Raw genomic sequence first — 16601 nt, forward strand, 5'->3', positions numbered from 1 at the left:
GCGCAAAGGCGAACGCTCACGGACTTGCGCAGGAGACTTCTCGTGGGCGCGCAGAGACTCGTACCGGTCTAGAAGTGCGCACAGGTGAGTGATCACCTGTGCGCGCGATGGCGTGCAGGCGAGGGCTGGCGTGTGGGCGAGGTCTGCGGGCGCTCAGGAGATCGACGGCGAGGGGGCAAAGGAATAACCTCCTTGCCTGCGCCCAGATCCGGAGATCGTGGGCACGCGGGCGAACGTTGGCGCGCATGGCGTGCATCAGGACCAGTACGCGCAGACGTGCGCTGGCGAGTAGGCGATCGTGGGCGCTCAGGAGAACGTGGGCGCGCAAGGCGCGCAGCAGGAACAGGGCACGCAGATGTGCGCTGGCGAGCAGGAGAGAGCTGGCGCACAGGAGATCCCTGACGAGCAGGAGAGCGCTGACGCGCAGGTGAGCGCTGGCGCGCAGGCGAGCAGGAGATCTACGGCGAGAAGACATGGCTACAGGAGATCGCTGGCGCGTTGAGTCCGAAGGGTCCACAGCAGGAGAGCGCGTGCGCGCTACTAGGAGAACGTGGGCGCGCAGGTAAAACCTGGCGCATAAGGGACTTACTCTCATTGAGAGATATGCCCTTTTGCCCCGAAGGGACGGGTGCACGTTGGAAAACGGGGTGCGTTGGCGCCCACTGCGCATCTGCGTCCAGGAACGGAGAAGGAAGACTAGCAGGTCTGGCAGGCGTAGGAGATCGCGAACGATCAGCTGAGAGGTCTAACGATGCAGCTGCAACGGTCTGCTCACGTCGAGGAGGATCCTCTGCGCGGGACGTCGAAAGCAATGAACCGAAGAGGCCTAGAAGTGCGCACAGGTGAGTGATCACCTGTGCGCGCGATGGCGTGCAGGCGAGGGCTGGCGCGTGGGCGAGGTCTGCGGGCGCTCAGGAGATCGACGGCGAGGGGGCAAAGGAATAACCTCCTTGCCTACGCCCAGATCCGGAGATCGTGGGCGCGCGGGCGAACGTTGGCGCGCATCAGGACCAGGACGCGCAGACGTGCGCTGGCGAGTAGGCGATCGTGGGCGCTCAGGAGAACGTGGGCGCGCTGGCGAGCAGGAGAGAGCTGGCGCACAGGAGATCCCTGACGAGCAGGGAAGGGGAAGGAAGGCCTCTACGGCGAAGAGGAGGGCGAGCCTTACGGCGAAGACGACCTCGAGGGGCAGCAACACCATTGTCGGTCCTCCGAAGAGGAGTCTCCGTCAGTGAACTCCCCCGAGGAGGAGAATCACCCGCAGGAGAGACCGTTGGACACACTCCTCCCTCGAAGGATGTTCGGAGGGGGGAACTGAGCCTTCAGCAACATCCGCAACAACAGCAGGGGTTTGGCCCGACCCGTCGGAAGCCTCTGCCACAACAACGTCGACAATAGACAGAGGATCTACCTCTGCTATTACCGGCGACTGTTTGACAGCTGCACCCGACTGGATCTGATCAAACAGGGCTTCCCTGGAGGGCGAGCCCTTAAACCCCAAGGAAGCCCAAAGCTGCAAAAGATCATTGTTAGCAACAGAGCCATCAACATCAATATCCTCCCCCGGAGGTGGAGGAGGAGGAGCTGCCTCGCTATGGGAGACAACTCCCTCTCCCAAACCCCGAGGTTGGTCAACAAAAGAAAGGCCTACGCTACCACTCGACGGCCCCTCGCGAGAGACCGATCGAGTGGGAGCTTCGGAGGAGGTTCGGGCAACGGAAGAAGAGTCTTTGGAACCTTCCTTCTTCAAGGCAGCCCTTGAAGGAGAAAGGTCACTTAGACTTCTTCTTACGTCGCCGGGAAAACTTCTCCCACTGTGAGGTAGACCACTCCCTACAAGTTTTATCCCTATCACACTGTTGACCTCTGCAGTACGGACACAAGGTGTGAGGGTTCGTCTCGACCGCTGACATGAATGTCCCACAAGGGCGGTCGGGTAGTCCAGGGCACTTCCGCATGATAGAGAGAGGCCAACTTCCAAACACACGAGCTGTAAGAAAAAGCAAAAAAAAAAAAATTAAGGTTGTCAAAAATGCGAGGGTGAGACAGACAGGACTGATCATCACCCGAGCCAAAAGTGAAGTGAATCAGTTCACCGGTGTGTGAGGGGGGAGGGGTAGCTAGCTACCCCTCCCCTACCCCCTCGCTAACTAGCGAGAGGGTAGTTAACCCTCGTTAAAAATCTAATGGCTCGTCATTTCAGCTACGCCGAAAGTAATACCCATGTAAAATAGCGTGGTTTATATTTCGGTTACGGAACAAACCAAAATTAATTTAAAAAAATGTACTTACAAACTGAAAAAGATATTCCTAATACAAATTCTGGTTTAAAAGCAGCTATAGCAACTTATAGTTGTAAAGTGGCACATCACTCTATCGGTCATGACATTCAAGAAGCCTCTTAATTTCACCATACAAAATACAGTACAGTATATCAAAATCAAATTATAGGAGATAATACTGTAAAAATGGCATCTCAGTATGAGGCATTTAATAGAATATATATCCTGTAATGCATTTCTAACATAATTTCACCTTTTACATGTGGCTTAACAATGATAAAATGAAGAACTAACCTGCGGCACACCCTGGCCAAAGAAAATGCCCATCCCGTAGAAGGTAATTTGGTAGAGGTTGGTACCCCAAGGAAATTCATCCCTCAGACAGTAACTAGCCATTCGAGATACTGCATATAACATTGGAGTCCCAAGAAACAGGAAGAGCAAAGTTAAAATCCAGACCTGTCATAGAAGAAAAAAATGTTTTAGCTTTATGCTTTACTTCCATTGTTTCCTTTCTTTAATTTTACAGTTACAACTCTGCTAAACAGTTTCCATGCAAATGCATTATACTGCAAGTATGAAATGCATATCTGTGAAAATTAATTATTCTTAAAAACGGATTTTGAGCGAAGCGAAAAATCTATTTTTGGGTGAGATAGCCATGACGTCCTGATGGAAGGTTCCTTCAGTAGCTTCCTAGGGTATACAGTATTTAACTACAGTGGATATTCCCAGAGAATTAAACTAAAGGTTATCACAGAATTCTAACTTCTGGTGCGAGTACCCTAAAGGTTTCCCTCTAGGATATCGTATATCAACAGGGGACGCATGTATTAACACGCCACATAGCTATCTGCACCCCATATAGAGTTAACACTTCGATATGGAAGGGTGGAGAATAACTGGGGAGCCGCTCCACAGTTACACTCATCCGTGGCTGCTTTTGGTACTCGAGACGTAAACAAACGGGTGCCATTGCTAAATGACGTCACGTCCGTCCTCATCCTGAGACCAGCTTCTTGCTAATCTCCATGATACAGCAGGACAGGGCGGGGCCTGAAAGGCTGGACTAGAATAGACGGGAGGGTCCATCAGGACGTCATGGCTATCTCACCCAAAAATAGATTTTTCGCTTCGCTCAAAATCCGTTTTTTGGGCTCAAGCCATGACGTCCTGATGGAAGTGTACCAGAGAATTAATGTATCGTGAAAATTTTCCCCCTTTTATGCAAGTGCCAAGGGCTTCGAATAGAGGTATGTAACATGTCCTTACTAGAGATTCCGTGAAGAACTAGCTTTCTGCCCCCCTGGCAGAGAAGTCCTGGTGGACCATACTCATATCTCGAAGCGATCATTGAAGAGCTACTCACCCTGCGGAGAGTTCGTGCAGGACTCGGAGACAAGACATAAGGTTAATATTTGGGTAGGAATATTATCAAGCATAGGTAAGTGATTAAAATTTACTACACTCCCTGGAGGAGATCAATCTGGTCTCGAAGGCAGGACAAAGGTTAATATTCAGGTAGGAATATTATCAAAGCATGAGTGAGTATATAATACAATTATATATATATTATTCTTCTCCTTCAGAAGGAAAGGGGTAAATGAAACTATAACAATCGCATATTTCTTAATAAATAATAGGAGCGGAGAGAGACGCACATGTAATAAAATAGACATTTTATTTCAAAGATTGCAGATTATTGTAATAACAATTACAATAATAAATGTAAAGTTTATTTACAATAATAAAGAATAATGTGCATAGAAAATAAAGACTTCAATCTTGAATCTGAAAAGAAATTTCACTTTTAGAAACACAAGTTCCAGAGGAACGTCAGTCTTTTTCAAAGAAAACACATCATGCCCTAAAGCATGTGGCACTCATGTAAAGTCTATGACATTTCACCTTGGTAAGAACAGTCTATTAGAAACACTAAGTGTCCGTGAAATCACTATGTATCACCACAGGGTCAACACAGGCACCCGGAGAGTTACAGTCCCAAGTAACTCGCTGTTCTATGCAGAGTTAAACAGCAGGTTTCATAACACTACCTGCGGCTACCATGAAATGTTTGACTTCGTGCACTTGCTTTGCGTAGTGCTTGAAGAAAACGCGCGATGATCTCCATCCTGTGAAGCTCTTGAGGCTTTCGAAATCCATACTCTGGAAGAAATTCAGAGAATATGCGACTTTTCTAGGATCATGACCTGCGGGTGTACTGTCAGGATCCGCTCTGCGAATGAAGTAGGTGATTTTCGCTCTTAGTTGTTTCAATGACAAGTCGCTACCCGATGTTTCTCCTTTGAAGAGTTGTCCTCCACCGAAGTCTGAAGTTCTTCGAAGATAGACCTTAAGACTCTCCACTGGGCATAGAGAGACATCTTCCTTCAGTGGGCAGATTCTCCAAGGGCCCCATCTCTTGGTGGGTAGTTCATTCTTAGCGAGAAACGTCGGATCGGGGAAGAGGGTAAGTTCTCCTGTGTCTGCGAATAGGATATGACCCTCTTCTCTAGATAATGCCACTATTTCACTGACTCGGGCTCCCGAGGCGAGAGCAAAAAGGAAGATAACTTTTTGCGTCGTCTTTTAGATGGCACGAATCGTTGTCCAGGTTAGAGGCAAAATGGAGCACCTTGTCCAGGGACCAGGAGATGGGTTTTGGCGGAGGTGCTGGGCGTAGCCTAGCGCATGCCTTTGGCAATTTATTGAAGATATCGCTGGACAGATCAATCTGGAAGGCGTACAGGAGTGGTCTAGTCAAAGCCGATTTGCAAGTGGAAATCATGTTGGCTGCTAACCCTTGTCCATGAAGGTGAATGAAGAAGGACATACAAAAATCAATGGTAATTTCCGTAGGATTTTTTGCCTTGACAAAAGAGACCCACTTTCTCCAGGAAGATTCGTATTGCCGTCTTGTAGATTCAGTCTTGTATTCCTCGAGGAAGTCTAAACTTTTCTTCGAGATTCCAAACCTTTTCTTTGCGGCTAAGGAGAGAAAATCATGAGATGAAGGTCCCTGACTTTCAGTGATGAAGCGAAGACAGTAGACTTCTGTACTTGTTGAGAGAGAACTGGGCCTGGTAGGGGGATCAGCGTGGGCTGCAGCTCCAGGACCAGAGGGTACCAATTGCTCCGGGGCCACTTGGGAGCCACTAGGGCCGCTGTCCCTTTGAAGGTTCTCAGTTTGGAGAGGACTTTCAGCAGAAGGTTGGGGGGAGGGAACAGGTATATCCTGGACCATCTGTTCCAATCCAGTGACATGGCATCCACTGCTTCTGCCTTGGGGTCCTTGTACAGGGCCACATATCGAGGAAGTTGATTGTTGTCGCTCGTCGCGAAGAGATCGATCTGAAGTTCCGGGACTTGGTGAGAGATGAAGGAGAATGACCTTGCGTTTAGAGACCATTCCGACTCTATTGGGCTTGTCCTTGATAGAGCGTCCGCCGTCACGTTGCGGAATCCTTGTAGGTGAACTGCAGACAGGTGCCATTTCTTCTTTTCTGCCAAACGAAAGATCGAAAGAAGTACCTGATTTATCTGGGGCGATCTCGAGCCTTGACGATTGAGACATCTGACTACCACCGAGTTGTCCAGAGTCAGACGAATGTGGATCGAGGGAGGCGGGGAGAGTTTCTTCAGGGTGAGAAGAACCGCCATGGCCTCCAAGATGTTGATGTGAAACGTCTTGAATAGGGGAGACCATGTTCCTTGAACCTGTTGTTGGTGGGAGTGACCTCCCCAACCCTCCAGTGAAGCGTCCGTGTGGATGTTGATCGATGGAGGCGGGTGTTGAAGAGGAATGGACCTTATCAGTGCCTTTGCTTCCGACCACGGCTTTAAAAGTAAGCGAAGTCTGTTTGGAAGCCGTCTCTTGAGGTCTCTTCGAGCGATGGATGCGAAACGTCTCCAGACTCCCGCGGCATCCTTTAGCTGTGCGCGAAGCACTGGGTTTGTCACAGAGGCAAACTGTAGAGAGCCGAGAACTTGTTCCTGCTGTCGTCTTGAGATCCGTTTGGATTTTAGAAGTCTTCTGACAGTCCCTGCTATTTCCTTCCTTTTCTTCTGTGGGATGGAAAGGCGGTGTGACTGAAGATCCCAATGGATTCCCAACCATTGCAACTTCTGAGCTGGAGAGAGGCGAGATTTCTCGGTGTTTATCTTGAATCCCAGATGCTCTAGGAACTGGGTGACTTTGTTGCAGGCTCTTACACAATCTTCGGGCGATGTCGCCCAGACTAACCAGTCGTCTAGGTAGGCCATCACTTGGACGCCCTGAAGACGGAGCTGTTGGACGATGGCGTCTGCCAGCTTGGTGAAGATCCGTGGAGCCACGTTGAGCCCGAAGGGCATGGCCCTGAAGGCGTAACTTTTCCTTTGGAGTCGAAATCCTAGGTAGGAGGAAGCGTAATGATTCATTGGAATGTGCCAGTAGGCATCCGCCAGGTCTATGGAGACCGTGTAGGCCCTTTGAGGCAGAAGGGTCCTTATTTGTTGCAGAGTCAGCATCTTGAATTTGTTGTTCGCAATGAACTTGTTGAGAGGGGATAAGTCTAGAATGACTCTGAGTTTGTCGGAGTCTTTCTTGGGAATGCAAAATAGTCTCCCTTGGAACCTGGTTGACTTTACCCTCCTGATCACCTTCTTGTTCAAGAGTTCTAGGACATATTCTTCCAGGAGGGGGGTTGACTGTTGGAAGAATTGCTGGAAGGCTGGGGGTGGTTGAGTCCAGCTCCAGCCTAGTCCCTTCTTGACAATGCTGTGTGCCCAGGGATCGAAGGTCTAACGATCCTGGAATTGGCGGAGTCTTCCTCCCACCGGAAGCACTTCATTGCTTCTGGTGTCCCGAGGGTTTGCCACCTCGGCCGCTAGCACCCCTTCCTCCTCTGCCTCTGGAGGGACGGCGAGAAGAATCTCTGCCGGAGCCTCTGCTTGAGCCCCACCTCTGGGACGAAAGGTAGTAGAGTGTTGCTCATACGCAGGGGTGAAGACCGGTGACTGCGACACCACCGGTTGGGGGACCAACTGAAAGGTCTGTTGTGGCTGTGGGGCCTCTTGGGGAGTAGCGGTACCCGGAAACTGTCGTCTCTGTTGACGTTGCTGGGGTTTCGGCTTCTGAGGTTTCCTCTTAGGCTGAGGACCATCATCCTGAGAGGATTTCCTCTTTCTTGACATGCCCCACTTGTGGAGAAGGTTCCTATTCTCCGTGGCGGCTTTGTCTACAATCTCTTTCACCAGAGAAGATGGGAAGAGATACTTACCCCAGATATTGGAGGAAATCAGCCTCCGGAGTTCGTGTTTCACCGTCGCGTTGGCGAACACGAATTCACGACAGGCTCTGCGAGCCCTAGTGACGCTATATAGGTCCTTTGTCACCGTTGCCAAGTGCGATTTGGCTAGGACCATATAAAAGTCCGGGACTCTAGTATCCCCGGCCATAAGTTCCAGCTGTACCTGGTGGGACAGCGAAGCGGCAAGCCTCTCCTTCGTATCCTGTTCCCTACGAAGGAGGTGATCGTTTAGCTTTGGGAGGTCCTCATTAAATTGACGACCAGCTACGTCAGGCTCTAGTTTCCCTACCGTGAAGGTTGACTGGATGTCTTTCCAGTGCCTATCATCGGGGGGAAGAGTAATGGAGAAGGGTCTGCACTCCTCCAGTGCAGGGCAAGGTTTCCCTTCCTCCACCGCCTTTAAGACCGCTGTGAAGGCCTTTTCGATGAAGGGGAAGGTCGCAGCATTTGGCGCAACGAAGGTTGGATGCTTCTTGCTAAGCGCCGGCATCTTGGAGTTGGTGAAACCCCTACTCTTCACCGCCTGGGCTAACATAGCTTGGGCCTTCGTGAGATCGAACACGATAACCTCCTTCGGTTCGGTCTCTTCCTTTGAGGCTGGTTCGGACCTGAGCCGGACGTAACAGTCCGGATAAGCCTCGAAATTCGGGAAGAATTCCACTTCTTCCAGCAAGATAGAGCCAACCCTTTCACTGATGTATATTTTGCCAGTAGTAATTGGCATATGCTCGGCATATCTCCATGGGTTAGCTTCCGAGCAAGTAGGGAGGTCCTTAACCGAAATCCGTTTCGGTTGTTTAAGACTAACGAGAGTCGTCCGGAATTGCTCCTGGGTTTCTCGTAGTTTTCTTTCCATGAGGGCTTCAAGCATCTTGAAGACCTCCTGAGTGGCCGATGGAAGAGGGTCCGGGGTGGCAGAAGTCGAAGGAACAGGTTCCTCGGACGGTGCAGGAGTTGCTGCGGGAGTAGGAGCAGGAGCGACCTCAGTCTCCGAATCAGGGTATTCCACCTGATCTTCCTCGTAGTCGAGTTCCTCGCCCATGAGGTTCTTCTCCGTCTCTTCTGACACTTCCGACATACGTTCCACGTTATCGGAATCTAGATGGCACTCATGCATGGACTGGGCCATGACCACATCAGGTTCCACCACGATCTGGACGGTGGGGATCTGATCACTGGGGACCACAGTCTTTGGATGCCTTTGGGAAAAGCAAGGCCCTCAAGTTTTCGTTGGGAAGATACGGTCCGGTGGCGTTCTTCTGGAAGCCACGCACCCATTTGCGTAGCTTCTCTCTAGCGTTGTCCCTTGCCTCCGCAGAAGGAGGATCGTTGAACGCCTCGACCAAATGACTCTTGCAGACTGTGCAGTTCTGCGGGTCCCAATACTTCAGGTCGCCTTTCTTGGCGGCGCAGGGGGCGTGGGTCCGGCACGCCTTGTGCCCGTAGAAGTCCGGGCGCTTCACCCCGCAGAAGTTGCTCACACACTTCATATACTCCTCCTGTAAAAGAAAGAGATCATGAGTACATGGAAGGCATAAGAATGACTTACATTACTCTAAAATTAAGATATCTTAATCTAAATTTTTAAACATTAAATTAATTACAAAGCATTTTAATGCTTGAGAATAATGAGCGGGAAAGGAAGTAGATAGACACATACTTGTGAATCCCGCCCAGTCGGTTACCGTAACCTTATCTGTAGGCAATTTCTTTTGTGGCCGAAGGTCACAATAAGGGAATCCATATGGATAAACCGAGCTAAGCTTCTAACAGAAATTGCCCGCAGAGTGTAGCAGGGTCTGAGACCACTCAGATCCCTGGAGTAGAAGGGGTATAGGAGAAACCCCTTATTAAATGTAGGTTCCGGCAATCGACTGCACTAAGACACACAGAGTATGCTGGAATATTGTAATGTGCAATCAAACAGCATAGCCACAATCTTGGTTGGTAAGACAATACCTATATATAGAAGTGGCCAAGCCATCTGGCTGCAGTATCTGACTGTCGGCATGTTGTCGGCAGGTATGGAAGGGGTGCATGTCCCTTAACGTTTCAGGAGGGTGCCGGCAGACCGACGGAACGCCGGAGGCCGGTCCTGCAGGGTGGAAGGCATCAAGACAGACACACTGAGTATCTAAAGTATAATACCATCATGGCGACCGCCGGCACAGCGGCGGGTCGTCGGCAGGAGGCGGCGGCTCCGGCAGGAGGCGGCGGCTCCGGCAGCCGAAGGCCGACGGCATGGTGAGCTTTGGATCAATCATAAGATAGATATGTATATGGTTGAATACCTAGACCGCCGGCAATCAATGCCGGCATGCCGGTGGCCGACTCCGAAGGTCAGCCGGCTGTTACTAGGTAAGATGAGGGGTGGGACGTCGGCTGTATGTCGACGGAAGGCGGCAGCCTCCGGCACACGGAAGGCTGACGTCTTAGAGGGGAAGGCATCTTATGAAATAATGTCACCTGAGATAGTGGCGGCTATCGCCGGCAGTAGAGGCGGCAAGGGACCGGCACCAGGATAGAAAGAGAGAAAGGTAAGGATGGATGGAAGGGGTAAGATCCCATACCCCTCCGGCATCCCTCCGGAGAGAGTGCACTCATGATAGGAGTGGATACTCCTAGCATCCGGCGGCAGAGAGCCGGCAGTTGGCTGGGTGCCTGGGGTAACCCAAGGGAGGGTTAGAGGGCACTCGAGAGGGGGGAATCCCCCGCCGGCCGGACCGCTGCCGGCAACCACCCCCATAGAACGCTATGAAGGGTATGTGTACCAGAGCAGCCAGCTCAGCAGGAGAACAATGTTAGCCCTTCCACTCCACCCAAGGGAGGAGTTGTAGGACTAAGGACAGATGTGTGTAGGCAAGCCTACACCAAAGGGATAGGAGGGGAGGGGGAAGAAAAGGGGGTCTTTCTATAGAGGAGACTCTGTATGGGAACGGCCACCAAGGTAAGGGAGAACGCTCCCTAACCTAGGTTAGGTAGCCCAGAATGAGAACGGTACAGGAGTACCGTCTCAAACTATAATAGGGCAGAGTCAACCCCCAGAGCTTAAACTAGAGAAGGAGGGCTAACTCCTAGGCTAGGAAAGCCTGAAAGACACATCGCAAGTTGCAGGGAGGAAGGAGTAACCCAACCAGGTGCAACTGAGGAAGGGCAGAACCCTTCCTTATTTCTCGGTCACGACCCTAAGGGAGGGTCATTCCCTTAGGGTAGGCAGAGAAGCGATAAATACTCTGTTTGTAGACAAAATTCCCCTATATAGAAGGGGAAGCAAGACTACACAAAGGGAATGCCCACAGGCAGGGGGATAGGGAGCATATAGGGGTTCCTACATTAGGTTAGGATGGAATGATACACAATCAACACAGTCCCCTATATGGTCCCCGAAGGCGAAAACACTTACATCACAGTTAATAGTATGTTTAATAATGCCACAATCTTCGTAACTTAACCTAGGAACACTGGTATATATCATGCATGAAAACAAGCACTAGGCCATCCAGCCTAGGGGCTAAGCTAGCGATCTAGTATGGGGTCGAACGGCGACCGAGTCTGATGAGCGCTAAAACACGATATAAGTATTTCCTAGCTATGAAGACTAAATAACTAATAATATTAATTAGTTAAATGACCGGAGAGGGCTGTTCTGGCTAACTAAATAAAGCATGCAACATAAACAGCGACGCCATAAAATGGTGCGTCCGGTATCGGCACAGCTCTGCCACAAAACACAATATTTTACGAAAAGTAGAAGTTACTTTACGGCTAGAGTTTATTTAAACAATACTGGGACCTGGTACTCAACTTTCCAGAAGAAGGCGAGGCTGAAGGTAGCGACATAACGGTGATGTAAGCAGATGAAAAAAGCACTTAGGGAAAATCCGACTTAAGCAAGGAGCTACAGGCAAAAGGATGAGGACGGACGTGACGTCATTTAGCAATGGCGCCCGTTTGTTTACGTCTCGAGTACCAAAAGCAGCCACGGATGAGTGTAACTGTGGAACGGCTCCCCAGTTATTCTCCACCTTTCCATATCGAAGTGTTAACTCTATATGGGGTGCAGATAGCTATGTGGCGTGTTAATACATGCGTCCCCTGTTGATATACGATATCCTAGAGGGAAACCTTTAGGGTACTCGCACCAGAAGTTAGAATTCTGTGATAACCTTTAGTTTAATTCTCTGGGAATATCCACTGTATATACCCTAGGAAGCTACTGAAGGAACCTTCCATCAGGACGTCATGGCTTGAGCCCAAAAATAGGTTATATAATATTACAGTACCAAATATATTCTCAAAGTCAAATAACAATTGTCTAAGCAACCTAAAAAACAGCTATCAAGAGGACAAACCTCTCTGCTGAAGGGATACACAAGAGCCACCCACTGGGGCAAGTCTTCAGGGAGAGGTGTGATGAAACAACCGGCCTCCATGTCGTATGCTCTTGTCATGTCGACAACCTGTAAGGGCATTCATTGATTTGAACTTATTTGGCATCACAACTACCCATATATAAATCTGTATATATGATTATAACTTATGTATAGAACAATCTTACCTGCAGATAGTTGGTATGGATGAAGATGTTTGCCACACCCATATGAGCCTTACGCTGAGTGAGGTCTCCCGTCAGTCCACTCCAGGAGCCATCTTCATTAGGTGATCCCCATTTCCCTCCATCAGAAGGGTTGGTGATCTTCAGGCGGAAATTAAGGGCCTCCGACACTAGGCGTAGAAGGCGAATATCTATGCCTGCAAAAAGCAGCTCTATATTTTTTTGGATTAAAGTTGTTGAAATTTAGACCATCAAACAATCTACATAAATCCAGTATGGGTCACATGGCTGGCACTGGGGAAGGGTAGGCCATTTAGTTTTGAGATGCAATTAGGGGGGGTGGGGTAATGCTACAGTTGCATTTCTTATTAAAAACAAAGAGGTTCAGGAGCAATACGGGAAAAAGGAAATGGAAAGAGGTGAAATTGGGTACAGCTAAGGGGCCAAAGGTTGCCTACACTACAAAAGGGAATGGGAATTTTTGGCACAAGCTTTCTAGCCCAGTGAAGAAAGGAAACAAACAAAAATAGAATATTTCAAGAACAATAACAACACCTAAACAAATATTTTCTATATAAACTAAAAACTTTAACAAAACAAGAGGAAGAGAAATAAGATAGAATAGGGTGCCCAAGTGAACCTTCAAGCAAGAAAACTCTAATCCAGGACAGTGGAAGACCATGGTACAGAGGCTATGGCACTACCCAAGGCAAGAAAACAATGGTTTGATTTTGGGGTACCCAAACCTTACCAAGAGGAAAGTAGCCACTGAATAATTACAGTGCAATAGTTAACCCCTTGAGAGAAGAGGAGAAAATTTGTTTGGTAATCTCAGTGTTGTCAGTTGTATGAGGACAGAGGAGTACATATAAAGAATAGGCCAGAATATTCGGTGTATATGTAAGCAAAAGGAAAATGAACCCTAACCAGAGAGAAAGATCCAATGTAATACTGTCTGGCCAGTCAAAGGACCCCATAAATCTCTAGCGGTAATATCTCAACATGTGGCTGGTGCCCTGGCCAACCTACTACCTATTTTGGCACACTTTGTGGCATGAAACTTTTTGGCACAGCTGTTTTAAATCAAAATTAAAGATTAAAAAATTCTTCCGCGTTTCCATCACAAGCTTCGTAAATTTTATAAGGACCTGGAATTTCCAGATTGAATAAATTAACAGGATTGCAAGGAGTTTGTTGCACTTCATTACGAGATATTGTTTTCTTTAGAGAATCCATGCGCGGTACAACTCCGCAAGCTGGCCGCAATGATCACGTGAATTACATCTGTCATATACGTAAATGTAGCCGTTATGCATAAAATTCTCTCCTCCTCTTTAGCTTAAAATTTCTGAAACCATAATGGGCTACATAAAAATATTTTTGGAAACTCAAATTACTGTACCAGCAGTCACATAAAAGAACAGATAACTTACAAATTTGTGACTGAGACAAATGGAGAGAAAGCAGGAAAAAATGTAGGCCAAGTAGTTTCAAGTTTGTTTGTGTTTAATGGTACTTTCGTCTTTGTGTACTTACCGAGTTTTCAATGAATAGTACTGTACTTCACTCGAATAGTATTTTACACTGAAAGCTAATTTATTTCTGAAATTAGCCAAACAATCTAAAATTCCTTATTAAAAAACAAAAAATCTATCTACTATATGTATACAGCTATACATTTGTATATAGACTTGTTTTTATTTTATCTTAATTTTTATTACAATCAATACACACCAGACATTCTATTGAAGAATAAAGTCCTGCACCAGAAAGTGTGCCAAAAAGTCCTAGACTGCAATACAAAGACTCTTTTGTAACCATTGAGACAAGAAGATGGTGCTAACCCACTACAAAGATTCTTTTTTTAGGTTAAGAAAAAAATACGTATAAACAAATCCCCAAACACAATTATCATAAAGGGATTTTTAAAATGACTCCAGATTTAGAGATGCTGTTTAATCAGTTGTTTTTTACATATGTTTAAAATTAGTTATAAGTATGACTTGACTGTAATTATTTAAATTAATCAAACTACTTTTTCTTCAATTCGAGTACAGTAATTGATAATAATTTAATCCGTTTTATTCCCCTCTACTATTTCTCTATTTACACCATCACCCGTGTATTTTTTTTTTTTTTTTTTTTTTTTTTTTTTTTGCAGACGATAACCTCCCTAAGATGTAGCCTACCATCATAATGGTGTCCTCCAGATCTAGAATCGCCTTTATGAGGAACCTCAACGATGGATGGTGGATGTTCAAAGGTCACCGCCGTCAGTTCATTCCGATGGAAGTCATTCAGTTTGTCCGGGAACAAGTTGGCCTTCCGTTGGGCCCCACCAAGGTCCCATCTCTCTACCTGGCAGGAAAAAAGAAGGTTTAAATCCTGAAGATTTCCCTTCGCAGTTGGGATTTCATGAATTTCAGACAGTTCGGCACCGGGATGGGAAAGGGACATACAGTAACTACGGATAACTGGGGGGGGGGGGAGGCTTGACTAAAGAGTGGATGCAGCATTGAGGAAAAAGGATGCTGTACTGAAGCAGTGTTGCCAGATGGGTTAGTCTAAAAATCCCCGAAAATCATTATAAAAATCCCCCAAACAACCCAAACATCCCCATTTCCACAAATACATATTTTTTTCTGATCATGAAGGCTTTGCTAATATAGAAATTACTCACTATACTTCATGTAACTGCATGTAAACTAATTGCAACAATATAAAAATTAACTCATCTTTGTTTCCTCTTCATAGAAATTTGTACAGAATATCCCCATCAGACACCCAAAATCCCCAAACCTAGGGATAAATCTCCATATGTGGCAACACTGTGAATGAAGTGTATCGAAGGCTTTAGTGTACTACCTCACAAGTAATTGGAATATGGTCGAGGTTTTATAAATTCTACAATACCCCGGATACATATCTTACATGAAATTTGCAAACAACTGTAATGTGCCTGCACATACCATGCATACAGGTAAACAGATAAGGAAACGAAAGTGCCAAAGATATTCATGTCTATTTTGAAAAAACAAACCAACTTACCAGGTAAACTTTTTCCGATATGTCCTGTCGAAAGAGACTGTGGCTCCAAAGTTCATAATAATTCACTCGGCTAACGTCAGTAACCACCTGATCCTTTATTCCAAATGGAGAATGATACAAAATAAACACCCACGTCAGTAACACGAATCTTTCATTGAATGTGCACATAAAAATTGCTTACCTCTGAACATTACTTTACCAAGTGAGAACGTAAATTTCTGATGTTTTAAAGAAATCTTAAAAGAGAGGAAAGCTAAGCATGTGATTTTGAATGATGGAAAATTAGTCAAATAAAAAACGGATATAAAGGAAAATGAGATCCAATATCTAACATGTCATGTAACAAAAGGAAATCAAATAAAAAATCTAATAAATCACAAAATATTAAAAACTGGATAAGAATTAAATTAGATCAAACAAAAACTTATTGCTTAAAATAAGGTTAAATAACAGACTTAATGCATTACAAAACTAGGTCAAATAAAAAAAATGGTTAAATAAAACCAAAAATCCCATATACCACCTTTTTTATGTCCTATTAAATCCAAAACCATATTTCAGTAAAGAGGTAATGAAGAATTGTTTAAAAACATATGATTCCAAAAACCGGTACAGAATGAGAAATTGGATAACTGAAGTGGGAAAAGTGTACCAAAGTCTGGTTTCTTCATTAAACACAAAATACAGTAACATAATTTCATATTGAATTACATAATTAGGTCATGGTCTTACAACCATTACGAATTATAGCTCTCATTGAGAGAAATGAATATATTCTCCTAAGAGAGTGTTTAAAGTAAAGATTTATTTTGATATGAATATCAGAAAAGGTTTGGAAGAAAAATAATTCTATTAGCAGATTTTAAGCTACTGAGAGAGAGAGAGAGAGAGAGAGAGAGAGAGAGAGAGAGAGAGAGAGAGAGAGAGAGAGAGGAAAAAGTTAGGCACTGGAAAACATTGATGATAAAACAGTAATAATAAGATAAAAATTTTCCCTACTTTTTCAACAGCTTTGATGACCAAGGCATGCGGTCTCCAGGCCATGACTTCGTTATCTAGGATGACCCCGGGTGACCCTGCAGTTGACCCCATCACGAAAACGTAGCGGCCAAGGTAGTGGAAAACCTCTTTGAAAGGAGCCGACAAAATCAGGGATCGGATGCCATCCGGCTAAGTGGAACGTGATAAATACATGTTGAACTTTGAAAGAAAACACATTGAATATTAAATGAAACAAAATTGAAACATTACTAGTAAATATTCAATAAAACAAAATGGGAACATAATGAAAGTTGAATAGAATAAAAGGGGAACACATTCTATGTTGTACAAAAAAGGGACCATATTGTATGTTATACGAAGCAAAATGGGAACATATTGTGTGTTGTATGAAACAAAATGGGAACATTTTGTATGTTACATGAA

General features: G+C 46.1%; 1 protein-coding gene across 9 annotated transcripts in view; it reads right to left on the reverse strand.

The window, feature by feature from the left end:
• The window catches only part of LOC137631079 (ionotropic receptor 21a-like), a 190573-nt gene that overhangs the window by 157549 nt on the left and 16423 nt on the right, over nt 1-16601 (reverse strand). For 7 of the 9 annotated variants that reach the window (XR_011041846.1, XR_011041847.1, XR_011041848.1 and 4 more), the window contains 6 exons: nt 16176-16346; nt 15177-15269; nt 14318-14486; nt 12132-12325; nt 11926-12033; nt 2577-2741 (listed from right to left, as the gene is read on the reverse strand). Coding sequence is in view for 6 of the 9 variants with exons in the window: in XM_068362693.1 (XP_068218794.1) it covers nt 2577-2741; nt 11926-12033; nt 12132-12325; nt 14318-14486; nt 15177-15269; nt 16176-16346 (900 nt within the window). In the remaining 3 variants the exon portion in view is untranslated. The remainder of the gene's footprint in view (nt 1-2576; nt 2742-11925; nt 12034-12131; nt 12326-14317; nt 14487-15176; nt 15270-16175; nt 16347-16601) is intronic. The other 2 variants (XM_068362695.1, XM_068362696.1) reach the window with 2 other exon arrangements.

The sequence above is a fragment of the Palaemon carinicauda genome, chromosome 39 (assembly GCF_036898095.1).
Source record: "Palaemon carinicauda isolate YSFRI2023 chromosome 39, ASM3689809v2, whole genome shotgun sequence".
In the NCBI taxonomy this organism is placed as follows: Eukaryota; Metazoa; Arthropoda; class Malacostraca; order Decapoda; family Palaemonidae; genus Palaemon; species Palaemon carinicauda.